A 14,700-nucleotide genomic window follows, 5' to 3' on the forward strand; every position below is an offset into this window, starting at 1 on the left:
AAACCAGCTAATCAAGCGAAGCAGCCTCACCTGTAACACATGTTGATTAGTTGATGGTACTGATGATCAAGGACACCATCTGAGTCTGTCGTTAATTCATTTACCCTCCCTTCCTCCACCTCCTGCTTTCCTCTTGGTTTTCCCATCAATTAAATTCACTTCACAAGTGCTTTTTTGGCAGCACCTCGGGGTGCTGTTACCAAGGCGCTTTTGATTTAATATCTGTCATGCATAGGGAAAATTAAAAAAACAGGGGAAAACAACAACAACAACATGCCTTTAGGTCCACATGGAGCCTCGCAGTTGGAGAGCAGGGCATTTGTCCCTGCAGGGCAGATTAGATGTGCGCACCCAGTGGGGGCACGAGGACACACCAGCACTCCATCATCTGGGGGAGAAGACACAGCTTGAATACATAAATGAATGATCCATTTTCTCTCCTCCCGCTCGACACTTTCCCCACCCCTCTGCTGCTTCTCCGCTGTGACTCTCTCTGAATTGGAGGGAACTGTTCTTAAACTGTTGGGCCCTCTTGACTGTTCGCTACTCGCTCTCAATCACTGTCTCCCTCGTTTTCTCTCTAACTTTACTGACTTTTTGGTGGTTGAGAAGGCAGATGGAAAAGCAGAATTTTGAGCCAGATGGAACAAGATTACAGTTAGACGCAGGAGATGTCGCTTTACAGAGAGAACAAAGGAGGAAGTGCGCTACAGTCTTGCATTACAGCGAGACTATGTAACATTTGAAAGCAAAAATAAGACATTCTTCCTCTTACAACTGAGAAGTCGAATTCATTAGGAATAAAACACATCCTTGTTTAGTTTGATACACTGCAGCCTTACTTGGTCTGGTATGACCCGTAGTTCATGGTCAGTAAAGTTAGCCAATGTTTGAAAAATTGCTTAAAACAGACATTTCTTTGTGAGTTTTCCTACATAAATACTCTTCTCCACTTACTACAGTATGCTATGTTTAGCATTTACTCTTATCCCATAATGTCACCTCTGAAAGACGGGTTCCTTGGGTTGGTTGCTTATTGCTCCTTTCACTGCCTGTCTGTCATTGTGTTTTTTAAAGCTCTTACAGTCTGTTCAAAATGAAGTAAATCCAAACCATCTGATAATGTAACTGACCCATCCCTCTTGTTTCCTCCATCGCAGGGTTCTCCATAACTACATGCTGTGGCGCATTGTGGCAGCTCTAAGTGAACACCTGTCCACCGCCTTCCGCAGCACCATCCACGAGTTTTCTCGTGAGATTGACGGCACCGAGCAGCAGCTGGAGCTGGGCAGGCTCTGCCTCACTCAGGCCAACAAACACTTCGGCATGGCCCTGGGAGCCCTGTTTGTCCAGCAACACTTCTCCTCACAGAGCAAGGCTAAGGTATGGGTGGGCGTGGATGGTTGCTGGGATAGAGTGATGGACTGTATATGGGTGGATGGATTCAGATAGCCTTCAATTTGTCCTGTTTCCAGTGATATTATTTTGTCCATATTCATTTGATAAAATAAATAACTAAATTCATTTAATCTACAGAGCAAAATTCCACCTAAGTAGTCATTTGATTTGAAGTGAATCCTTTGAAATTTGAAACATTAAAATGTGAATTGCATCTCAAGTTCTGCAGGGGTCTAAAACTGAGACATGAGCCAGCTCAACATGACTGACACTGCCAAATCTTAGAGTCAGACTTCTATTCTCACTTCATTTCATTCATTTCTGACTGTTAGCTCACCATACTAAAGCAGTGCATTGGCTGCACTCTAGTTGTGTCCCAATTTCATATTATACTCTAATTCTGAGGATTTGATTATGTTGTGTATTCATGCTTTAAAAGTTAGCAGATAAATGCTCCACTGTGTTCAGCAGCTATTCATGAACTCTGCTGTTCAATGGGTTTATCAGAACCTTTTCTTAAAAATAAGTAGATTATGGGTCATATGAAAAAAAGCAAAGAGCTGAAAGACACAAAAATGCTTAAAAAGGGAATTTTCACACTACACGTGTTAATTAGAGAAACTTTAACCAAACTAAAAACAGTCAATATCTGAAAAATTGACGATTTGATCTTATTGTACGTTATTGTCCCAACAACGCAATGCACAAAGGAAAGAGTGAAGCTATTTACAGCTGCAAATACTGAACAAACTGGGGGTAACAAACTGCAGAAAGATCTAGGACAACAAAGAATAAGCATTAAATCTCATTTAGCGTTTGCTTGTTGTTTAATTGGCTTTTCAAAATCAGTCCTTGCCTTCAGGGCATGCATCATTTCCTGTTAGTGGAGTATGTTGTATGGTGTTATTTTCATATAAAAATATGTGGACATACTGTAAGTATTTAGTTTGTATAGGAACATAACATCCATCTCCTTCTCCCTCTTCCCACTGTTCATTGTTCATCTACTGGAAACACAAAGGATTGGCACAGTCAGAGAGAGAGATTTCTTAAAAATGACATTTGAAATAACCAAATCAGTTGTCTTTAGTCTGTGACTTTAAAAAACAAAACAGGCCAAGCCTGACCCCATACTTTACAGAATCTTGATGGTTCAGGTGGCAGTACTTTAATTGCATCTGATTCCATTAGATGAACTGATGCAAATAAACTGCCTTCCTGAAGATGTAACTACATCTATTCCGCAACCACAGTTTTAATCAAATATACATTTTAACAGCCACACCGACTCATACACCGGCCGTGGACTTACACACAAGAAAAAAAGCACAAACCATTTTGGAGGTTGGAGTGGACGGATGTATCAGGCATTTAAGATTTTTAAGAGCTCATTTTGAGCAGCAGTTTTGCTGTACGACTGAACCATGTGTCAAACTGTAACTGCCAGACCATTACTTATTTAATGAAGGTGTTTCCATCACTACTTAGTCTAAAAAAATTATGCAGTAATAAGCAATTTATCTGCAATTTCCATTGGCTGCATGAAAAAAAAAATAGTTGGATAGCAATCTGTGTGAAACCACACAACTTTCAAAGACAGCAAGAGGAAAATCCACATAGCTGACTATGGCCTTCAGTCAGGTTTTTAGAATATGACTGCACTTATTACTGAAAACATTTAATGATGTTTTACAATGGTCTGAGACATTTCTAGGCATGGAAAACAAGTGTTCAGATTTCAAGACTTTTTCACCATTTCCCATGTCAGCACTAGAACTCACATTTTACTTACACTCTTTCTTTATTTCTCTTTTCTTGATCTGTCTGTTCCAGTTCATCATTTTCTTTGGCTCTGTGGGGGCAGTGTAGGGGGGGTCCACCTGATTCTGATGGATTCCTGTACTTGGATCTGGAAATACCATCCATGTCAATCCAAACTGTCTCCAGTCTCTACTCATTCACTGCTTTTTTTGTTTCTATTTTGCTCTCTGCCTAGGTCAGGCACTACTAATCCTCCTACTCTGCCCTTTGGACCCCTCTCTTTTACCTTAATCCTCCCCCATATGTATTTTTTATCTTAGTCTCGTGTCCATTCTAGGGCATGGGGATATGGTTCCCAATGGGATTTCTAACCTCTGTAACCCCGTGCTCCTACTTTAAGCCCTCCATCATCTCTCTTTATCTTTTTCTTCTTCTCCTCTCACGGTCCACCCTACATGCTTTATCTTACATTGAGCTGCCTTTCTTCTTCTCTTGCAAACTTTTAAATCTCTGCTGAAGTTCAGGACTATAAAGCATAAAGCAAGTCTGACACAAGTGGATAAGTTCTTGGCACTAATTACTTTCTATGTACTGTATTTTAATTGAAATTTAAGTTGCCAAGATCCTAATGTTTCATTTAAGATTCTAATAAGATACCAAGTGTAAATTTCAATAATGCTTCAAGCTAGTGGAGCCTTTCTGATTAATGGAAGACCAGATGAGGGGGATTTTTTGGATGAGGTTTACAATTTGGCAGGTTTTTGCCAGATGAAGTGCGTACTAATCCCATAAGCATCTAAACACAATTCAAACCACCCACACTTTTTATCCCTGTATGTACTGCAGTGTCTAATGTGAGCAGGATAGAAGGTCTCATGCTGGGTTTTGGTATTTTCCATGTTCCCACTGATCATTTCACATTGCTGGTAGACATCAGTCGCTACTATGTTGGCATGTCCACACAGGTCAGAGACCTCATTACCAATACGAGAGGTACTGGCCTCGCTGCCAGTGGCGATGTGTGAAGACTTGACTGACTCACTGATGCTGCTTATCTCAGCATGAACAGGAATTAATGAGTCTCAGGAGCTGAAGCTGAGAGACAGGAGACAGAGTGGGAAACACAAGCTTTCTTGTTAGTCTGAATCGCCAATGTAGAGGGAGCTGAAGGACACAAATATGTCCCAATGTCATTTAAGAGCAGCATTCCTGTTAACAGTAGTTTGAGAAAGCGACAGTATCATTTTTAGGATTTAGGTGAGGTTTAGGCTGTAAATGTTGATCATTCTGCAAATCAGATTATGTTCACTACCAGCATTTTTCTAACTCTCACTCTCTGGCAACTCCATTGTTGCTACATAAAAGGCACACTGCTGGCCTTGAATTGAACATATTTTATTGAACTGGTATCAGCTAGGGTTGGGCGATCGGACGAATATATCGACTATCAGTGATCGGCTGAGCCAATAGCTGGTAGTTGTTTTTTTCGGGGAGGGGGCTGTCATTTTATTTTCCTAATCTAATGATCTGCCCCTCAAGCACAAGTGCGAGCTATGGTGCAGACAGACTCTGTTCAATGAGTTATTCCAGTTGGACAAATAGGCCAGCACGGGCAGAGAGAGGCAGCGGGGGAAACAGTGTGTGCAGCCAGAATATTCTCACATTTAACTAAGAATTAAGGGTTTGCTTGGACCAAAGCAGAGTCGGTGATTGAATAGCGGAAAAGACACACTCAGACGGTTTTTGTGAGTTTTATTTTGTTTCTGTGGATTTTGAATGAAGTGTGTTTTACGATGAATTAACAAGGCAATTAAGCTCATCTTAGTTCAGTGAAAGAGAAACTTGAATTCAGGAGGTGAGGTGTACAGCAGTACTTCTCTGTTGCACTTCTGTGCTTCCAACATTGCCAAGAGCATTACAGATTTACTCACACTGTTTTTCTACCTTTCACAATAAAAGCCCTAGACATATACATTGTGTAACTGCTTACCAGTGGGAGCTTGAACTCTCCTAAAACCTTTCACAAACAGGCAACTCCAACTCCTTCTAAAATAGCATACAATAGGTGTAAGAATATGAGTTTATTTTGTTATGTTTATTAAACCTGCCGCCGGCACACATCTCTCAGCTGAAACTACAGGGGAATGTGCAAATATATCGACAATCACCGGTTGCTGGGCTGAGAGTGGCCGGCTGGAAAATTTCAACATCACCCGACCCTAGCAGCAGCTAAAATAAAGATGATCAAAATCGAATCCTTTCTTTACTGAACTCAGCTGTGTCCAGCTCAGCCTGAAGCACTCATTTACAACATCTGTGCTCTACAGTTGTTTCACATGTAACTGAAAATTAGAGCGTGTAGATGACAGAAATAATTTGGCAGCGTCGACATGATTGACTGCGAGTTCTGATGAGGGGTTTTAATTCATGGTTCGCTGAACTCAGACATTAATAAATCTGTTCTCTGCCTTTCTCTTTCTCCTTAGCAAGGAGCAGTGTACAAAACATTCGGCTTGCAGCTTCTCACGTTTAGTCATAGCTGGCTGCCACCTTCACTGGTTTAAAATGAGAAACATCACCAGTGGCAGGTTATATCAGCTGTCACTAATTGATGTTAATTTCATGAGCTACTTGATGGCAGGCCAAAAAGACAGTGTTCTCGACTCTGTGTGCTCTCTACACTCAGTGTCTTTACTCTGCCAGAGATCATTTGTGAGGGCAGAGATTCTTCTCTGTTACACTACTGTACGATTGTGTTTTTGTAGTTCCAACAGTACCAGCAGACAGAAATGTCTTCTGTATTAAAACGATCAGCTGATTGCTTCAGACACATACTCATAGATAAAGGACCAGTGTGGAGGATTTTGTGGCATCTAATGGTGACAGAAAGAACCAGCTTTGACTGCATATATATATATATATATATATATATATATATATATATATATATATATATATATATATATAAAAAAATCTATCTATTCAACTAAGACGAGCTTCTTGCCAAGTTAACTCATCATAAAAAGCACTTCATTCAAACTCAGAAACAAAATAAAACTCACCAAAACCATCTTGTCTTTGTCTAGAGCCACTAGCTGCACTGCTCACTGAGCTAACTAGTTAATGGAAGCTTGTGGCTGCAGCCAAAGATAGCTATGGAAAGAGCAGCAGTCAGCGGTTACTTTGGTGACATGCTGTCCCCTGTGTGTTTGGAGCAGCCTCTTCTTACTCACTATACCTTTGAGGTGGAGCTTACTTTGGAGAATTTTCTACCTCTTCATGGATTCTTCTGGTATTTGAGGGAAAAACAAGGACAAAAGACATTCTTAGTAATCACAGTTAGAAATGGTAGAAATGCTTCAAATTGTGGTCTGTGGTGTGTTTCAGCTGTACATAGGATCAGTGGTAATTTCATACTGGACACTGGTAACGCACATTATACACAACTATCATCAGTAAGTGCAGCAGTGGGGCTACTGTATGACGAAGGAGGGAAATCCACCATAAAATCCATATCATCAGTCAGTAATACAACAGCACTTCACAGAAAAACACAAACACTTCTTGGATATGGGGAATTCCAACGGGATAAGACTGGTCTTGAATTTTTTAGCGTTTCTCTATAACATAAAATATGCATGAGTGAATAAGCAAGAAACAAAGGAAAAACAGCTTTGGGTGTAGTTTATTAAAAGTTTAAGTAGTAATTTTACACTAAATCCATTTTATAATTGGATGTATAGTCAGTTGTTACACGATCTACTGGTCCTGCTCCCGTGTGCTATTTTATCTTACATTATGTTCCTTTTTCCAGAGAAAATCCAGAAATTCTGTCGACTAGACCAATGGCTCCCTAAGTAGGTGCCTCGAGGAGGCTCCAAGGGTGCTGCAAGATTTAGCATGTTTTCAACATGTCTGTCCATCCTGAACATGTTATTGCCTTGAGGGACTAGCTTTTGGTGGTCAAAGGTCAAAGGTCATGGTAACCTCAAAAAACCTTTTTTTGGACATAACTCAAGAATTCATACACTATGACAAAATTTCACACAAATGTCTCACAGGATAAAATGATGACATTTTATATCCAAAAGGTCAGCTTCACTGTGACATCATGATGTTCCACAAAAACACATTTCTGGCCATAATTCAACACTATAATTCAGCAACAGAAGGGAAGACTGTGACCATGTTTCACATTTGGGCGGATCCTGAATTGGTGACTCTAATCTTGGTGTCCACCTTCAAACTGTGCTGAATGTTCAGATCTTATATGCAGCGGGGTTGAAGATGTGCATGCTGTCGTTTCTTTGCAGGAACATCCATATTTAAAGCACTGTAGTCCAACACAAGCTCATTAGTTCTGCTGATATTGAGCTTCAGGTGAGTCTTGTTGCACCTTGTGATGAAGCTCTCTATCAGTCCTCTGGACTCCTCTGGAAAAATAGTCTCTAAGTTAAGACAGCATGTTTCTCACTGGAAAGTATTCACTGGAATCATGCATGTCAGTATATACCTTTTATTAAATTCCTTTGTAGTCGTATGAATCTGGACCAACATGGATGTAAACTTTATTTACATTAACTACGAGTTACTAGGGTTGTTTCAGGAGATCAGCAGTCAGCCAACCGACTGCTGTTGGCTGCTTGTGTAAGATGGATAGCCATCATTATCCAAAGGGAGAGCATTCATTGTGGTATTGCACGGTGCCAACATACAGTACATGTGTGATGAGTCTCTCTCATCTCTGGTAGACATGAAAGTGCCCATCAGAGGAGTCAGACCTGTGGGTTGCGCTCTCTCTCCCACATTAGCCTTACATGACTCATTCAAATACTTGTTTGTCCTTGTACATTTTAAATATAAGCTCATTTTAATTAGAAGAAAATGAAATAAATTTGCAGAGCACCTCGCAGCTTTTATTCTGAGTGATTGAGAATGGGCCTTTATCATTTAACTTAATACTCATATATTGATGTAGAATATAAAGTTGGCAAAACCGATAAACATTTGTGTACATACAGTATACTTATGTTAAGGGTTGGGTGGCTTGGGGTGCTTTGACAAAAAAAATGGTTGCTTTAAAGGGGTGTCATGGTCTACAAAAGTTTTCTAACTACTGATGCCCCCAAAAGATATTTGAAAAATCTGATGCATACTACAGTACTACAATAGTGCAGTAGTAGTAATTCTACTGGTGTCAGTGTCTTGCTTTCAATTCCAGCTGGTAAAAGGGTCACATGAGTAAAATGTGAGTCGTTACCTGGCAGTACAGACATTAAAAGAAGTGATGTAGTAGTTACCCGAGGTGACCCTCAGATGTTATTGACAGAGGAACAGCGGAGAAACAATCTGGCAGTGAGAATGTCAGCCAGCGCAGGTTCCACAGCAGTGTGTGTCAGCATTCTAAGGCATGTTCTGAATGTGTTGTGTACAAGCTAAAACAGGGTGATAAGTCGCTCTTTAACACTAAAAAAAAAAACCAGTTCATCTGCTTGATTATGACTGTGTGGGTGTGGTTTGAAGAGAACTGACTGACCAGTCAACCCAACAACTGCCATCTTCCTTCAGGTACAGGAGCTGGTAGAGGACATAAAACACTCCCTGGATCTGCGGCTGCATGAGCTGGACTGGATGGATGAAGCCACCAAGGATGCTGCCAGAGCAAAGGTTCAGAGTCTAACTCAGCTTGTGCATCACAAACACGACTCCCTGCCAGATCCGATTAGTATTTGAAAAGAATTTAATTATTTCTTTGCAATTCTTTTCTTTCCGGGGGGTTTGATTGATTGCCTGGTTAGATGGAAGTGTGTGATAGAATACATCAAGGGCTTGACATTGAAAAGTGAGGATCGCCTAATCCGGATCTCTCTGTGGTGCTGATTTAGGGTCTGCACTGCAAGATATCCCTTCTAATACTTTTACAATCTGAAGTTATAATCCTTTTAGAGGGCCATGCTGAATATAAAGAGCTTCCCTGTAATCCTATTACATTGGGTTTGCTTGATTAGTTGATGCGTGTGTGTGTGTGTGTGTGTGTGTGTGTGTGTGTGTGTGTGTGTGTGTGTGTGTGTGTGCCTGGATGATTGTGTGCCTGAGTCCAAAAACGAGTGTGTATGAGTGGTTATTAGTTACTGCGAGTGGATGTGGGGTGATGTTGGACCAGTTGTTTCTCCTCCACTTTCTCCATCACACTGTCCTCTTCCTCTCTCCCAGCTGAAGCATATGATGGTGATGACAGGATACCCAGACTTCCTGCTCAAACCTGAGCTCATAGATGAAGAATACGGGGTGAGTCACATGCTTTTTATTTCACTCTGTGCTGTGCGGTCATCCTCATCTACACACAAGCACCCGCATATTATGCGAACAAATTCGACTTTCCAGGATCCCTTACTCACTCTCTGTCTTTAGAGCGATCTTCTATCAGACATCACCATGCACCCTTGGTGATTGTATTCAGATGGAGCAAAAATACATCATGTGCAAGAGTAAATCAGCCCGAAGCACACTGACGAGACTGTTCAAATAAATCATATACTTCAAGTATGTTGATAAAACCAGGAGGCGTGTATAAAACCGGGTCGCAGGCAGCTTGGCTGTCAAGAATATGCAATCAAGAGTTTGTTGATGGAAAACTAGTCGGGGCAGCTGTATAAACAGATGTATACTGTATGTCTGGGGACAACTGGGATGAGTTTTGCTGTGATGTGGGTGGTAGTGAAATCCAGATTTGAAAGCTCTGAACCAATCGAGTGCATCGTGAAGGTGGTGCTCAAAGTAGGGTGGTGATTTAAAGAAAAAAAAGAGCAAACCAAAATCCTCTCAACCTCTCATAAGACCATTTACTGAAGTGCTATACTTACAGTTCTGAGGTGCTTATACTTGATTATTTTCCTTTATGCTGTTTTACACACGTCATGAGGAAAATATTAGTGCTTCTTACTTTCCCAGCTACAGTTTGCAGATTTAGGTTTATATAAATATGGGATCAGCTTGCTGAATTTAATAAATTGTTTAAATAGTTGAAACTACCCAATATTATATGAAGTTGATACAATTAGCTTCACCTTGACCAGCTGAAATATAAAAAATGAAGTTTAAATGTTGAAATTGCAAAATGCATAAGAAATAATACAATGTAACAATTGTAATGGGGCTAGTCTACACTACATAATGAGGTCTAATAAGTGCATCGTCGGCAAAGATGATTTTTTTTCTTGAATATTTCAAAGCCGACATTTCCATTCATATTTTCTAGCTAGCAGCGTTTGGCAGTAAAGCATTACTCAGCACCATGTTACATTAAGTAACTACCAGCCTGGCGTAAGGGAATATGACTTGAAATTCAGTAATTACGGTTACTATTCCCAGTTACTGTTACTTGGACATTTGAGGGTTGGCTTGTTCGCTGTCTTACCAGGAGTCAGGGGGTGTGTTGATATCTGGGTGGTTTCTCTGCCTTCAGTAGAGAGTGTGTGTCATGTGGGTGTGGAGGACCTTGGAATAGTTTACAGGCACATTTGACTTAGCTGTTGGCTCATTGCTATGTTTTTTGTTTTGTTTTTTTTCTCTGCATTAACTATCGATCCGTGGAATACTACAGAACCACTGGCATTAATGTGCATCAGCATCAGAAAAACATTGCTCCACAGTGCTACTAGTGCTCAAAAACATCACAACAGCCCTTTAAATAAAGAATTGTAATACTTCATTGGCTAGGATGAGTGGAAATTCAGCACAGCAAAAATCCTCGGCTGTTTACAGCTTTTCCCAAACAGCTGCGTTAAATCTAACATTGAGAGAAACCGGCAGCTTTTCATTAGGAGTTTACTGACAAGCAAAGAGTTGCTTCACCTGTGTTACTGGTCTTCTCCTCATGTTAAAAGTTCATACGCTCAAGGGTGGCAGGTGGATATGGAAGCTCTGTTAACGGCAAACTTCCTCCATCTGCTGCCACAATGTTAAATAATTGTCTGCACAGATGTGCGTTTTTGTCACAAACTGACAAAAGCACATCTGGCCCTGTGAGACTAAACAAGCAAAGGAAGCAGACAAGAAAGATGATGTGTTTACTGTCAGTTTAAAGGATGAAGATGTTACTAAAGCAAGCTGAATTAAATTCTTTTGGAAAGTGAACAAAACCAGTTTTCAATCAGTGTAAAATGAACTACTGCATGCGCATTTTAATGTTCGGCACCAGCACCACAACAAGAGAAATAAATCCTCACACGTACTGAATCACAAATGAGTTGTGGCACAAGCAAACACCACAGATTACCACTATGAGTAATGTTACAGCTAAGGAGTAGCTGACAGGTTCTGTTCACCCCACCTCACTTCACACACATTAACAAAGTTGAAGAAACAGTTTGATATTTTGGGAAATGCACTTATTTGCTTGCTTGCAGAGTTATATTGGTATGCCCATACCACTCGATAGCAATAGCTTTATATTTAGTGTACAGACATGAGAGTGGTATCAAACTTCTCTTCCAGGTCTCCACCAGAAAGTGAATAAGTGCATTTCCAGAAAACGTCCCACTGTTCCTTTCCTATATCATACTGTGTTCACACTCACAACCACTTTGTATCTGTGGTTTTGCAGTTTGATGTGGATGAGAAGACCTATTTCAAGAACATCCTCAACAGCATCAAGTTCAACATCAAGCTGTCAGTCAAGAAGATCCATGAAGAAGTGGACAAGACAACGTGAGTGTCATATTACACAAGCTAAACTAGTCCGCTATCTCATCGCACTGACACGCAGTGCAAAGCAATTAAAGAACGTTAATATATTTGAAATCCCATCTGAGCTCCTGCAGCTGAGGCTCACACTGGACGCTACAGTTACATCACTGTGAATGTGTGTCTCTGTAATATGCTTGACATGCCTAACATGTGTCCCTGTGAATCCCTTTTTAGTTTGACATATTTGTTGATGCGCCTCTAAATTAAACCAACAGATACCAAATCGACATACACAGCTGGAGAAAATCCATTTGATTTACTTATCTATAGCAGCCAGGCAGCAGCAAAGTGCTGTGGGACATGCGCTTCATTTTTCTGAAATACAGCCCTGAACGCCTGGATTGAGTGATTCTCTGCTATGACAACACATTACAGTCACATTAGTATTCCAAGGTGCTCAAAACAACTGTATCATTAGCCCACACTCAACACCCTGAAGAGTTAAATCACATACTCCCCCTTTATCACCAGAAAGCGAACCTTTCATCACTCACTCTGTCTTGTGGCTACGAACAAATAAAGAATGAAACACTCCTCCCTGTGTTTGTCTCTCCTCCATCTCTCCACAGTCCATGCAGAGCCATCAGTCTTTCACTCCAAGAACAAGGGCATCTCACACTTTCAGAGTTAGTCATTTGGGGGATTTTGTGCCAATCGATTGGTCTGGCTTTAAGTGGATTACCATAAAGGAACTGTCCGCGGTTTCATATGCAGAGAGGAACTTTGGCCGTGGGACCACACACGCTGAATATTTCTCACCGGGGTGGTTTAAGAGAGATAGGCAGAGGTGTTTGGAATTCTGCTCAGGATCAGGGTGTGTTTTGAGTAGGTAGATTGGTGAATTGAGTGTATGTGTGTGTGTGTGTGTCTGTGTGTGTGTGTGAGGGATCCCATCTTTAAAACCATGTTTGTTTGACACTGTTTTTCTCCTCAGGTGGCTTCTCCCCCCTCAGGCCCTTAATGCCTACTACCTCCCTAACAAGAACCAAATGGGTGAGTGCCTGGCTCTTCATTGCACATACTGATATTTGTCTTCTCTCTGTCATCTCACACACACACACACACACACACACACACACACACACACGCACACACACACACACACACACACAAGCCATCCCCCATTGCTATTCTGCACCAAGACATGGGCCGTGCATAAGTTACATGCAATTACACCATGTTGCCGCCTGTTTTCGACAAGTCAAACACGACGGTTGCTTAGAAAAAAGCGTCCACCTCCTCATATCATATTCCTTCTCATCGCTCACTTTCTACTTCGATCTCCACCTCACATGCTTAATACCTCCCTGGAGGAAAAACAAGCAGTAACATCTTCCCGAGTTTTAACAAATCTAGCCTTGCGATGTCACCCCTCCCTCCCTCCCTCCCTCCCAGGATCAGCTCGCTGTCTGTGTCTGCCTGCCTGCTGGATTAAATCTCTTGCAGAAAAATCAATGGTGTGCTCGCAAGCTGATGCTAGAGGATAGGAGGAGTCAGACAAACAGTCATCAGAGTCCCCTGGGTCATTTTTTAACACACACATTTCTCTCACTTAACCCAGCTACTTCAGTTCTCAGCCCCGTAATCATTTTCATACTCTTTTTTTTTAAATATATTAAATTAATATCGCCTACTTAAGATGTACCTCCATTTCTTTGGCTTCTTTTATTTCATGTCTGGAATCAGGTTCCGTTTGAAGATAATGAGACGAGGACAGAGGTTTAATTAAAAGTTGCTCCTGAACATTGTCCCTTTTTTTTCTCTCTTCATGAACAGCTTTATCGATACGGAGTCAGTTTCTACTTTCATTTAATTGGCTCACAGTCAGTAAATGACTAGTTTCACTGACAACCTACACATTAACCAACATGCTTTAAAGGCTGCAGTTATTTAAATGACTAATTAAAATAAATTGCTCAAGGTGATATCAGGGGATCACTAAAATCATGAAGAGTCATCCTCTCTGGAGCATGAATGTCTGTACTGTGCGGTGGCTTGAGGGGCACAACCTGACATTAAACATCCAAAAACTAAAGAAATGCTCTTCGATTCCAGGCCTGCGGGTGATTACAGCCCAGTTTTAATCAGCAGGGAGAGAGTTTAGCAGGTAACAACACACAAGTACTGAGGTATTCATTTTGATTCTCAGTTACAATGGGCTCATCAAGTGGAAAATGTTCACAAATTAGCCAGCCTCTGCATTATCAGTGAAAACTCAGGGTTCATGGAGTGGATAAAAGCATTCTTCTACACAGTCAAGGCAGCTATTGAATCTATTATTCGATATGGCATCCCAATAGGTTTGGTAACCTATTCATTAAAGTCAAAAAGCAACTCCAAAACCTGATCACAAGGGCTGGGGGAAAAAAATTGGCATGCTGCCCCATCTTCTCTCCAGATATTTGAGGAGAAGGTGAGGAAGCAGGACCTTAAAATCACCTGTGACCCAAATCACATCCTTCACACAGGCAGAAGGTTCAACTTTCCAAACTGTACGCTGAACAGGAATACATTTTGTCAATCAAACTACTGAACAGTAAGAGGTCTGTGTGTGTGTGTGTGTGTGTGTGTGTGTGTGTGTGTGTGTGTGTGTGTGTGTTTTGGGCAGTGCAGTTTTTTTTATGTATGGCACCTGTGCATTATCTTATGACATCTGAGCCATATTCTTGGTGTGTATGTAGATGTAGGTGTGAGGCTGAAGTTCGTCAGTGTGTTCTCTTGAGGCCCAGGACAGATTTCTCCAGCGTGAAACAATAAAAGCTATTTTCATCTCTCTGATCCATACGATAGTTT

The 14,700-nt window shown here is 41.0% G+C and overlaps 1 protein-coding gene across 1 annotated transcript in view; it reads left to right on the forward strand.

Annotated features, from left to right (window-relative positions):
• ecel1 (endothelin converting enzyme-like 1) overlaps nucleotides 1–14,700 on the forward strand; it is a 47,804-nt gene that overhangs the window by 20,483 nt on the left and 12,621 nt on the right. The window contains exons 7-11 of the mRNA XM_076735959.1: nucleotides 1,161–1,383; nucleotides 8,728–8,826; nucleotides 9,373–9,447; nucleotides 11,765–11,868; nucleotides 12,842–12,900. Of these exons, the coding sequence (XP_076592074.1) occupies nucleotides 1,161–1,383; nucleotides 8,728–8,826; nucleotides 9,373–9,447; nucleotides 11,765–11,868; nucleotides 12,842–12,900 (560 nt within the window). The remainder of the gene's footprint in view (nucleotides 1–1,160; nucleotides 1,384–8,727; nucleotides 8,827–9,372; nucleotides 9,448–11,764; nucleotides 11,869–12,841; nucleotides 12,901–14,700) is intronic.

The sequence above is a fragment of the Chaetodon auriga genome, chromosome 7, assembly GCF_051107435.1.
Source record: "Chaetodon auriga isolate fChaAug3 chromosome 7, fChaAug3.hap1, whole genome shotgun sequence".
Classification (NCBI taxonomy): Eukaryota; Metazoa; Chordata; class Actinopteri; order Chaetodontiformes; family Chaetodontidae; genus Chaetodon; species Chaetodon auriga.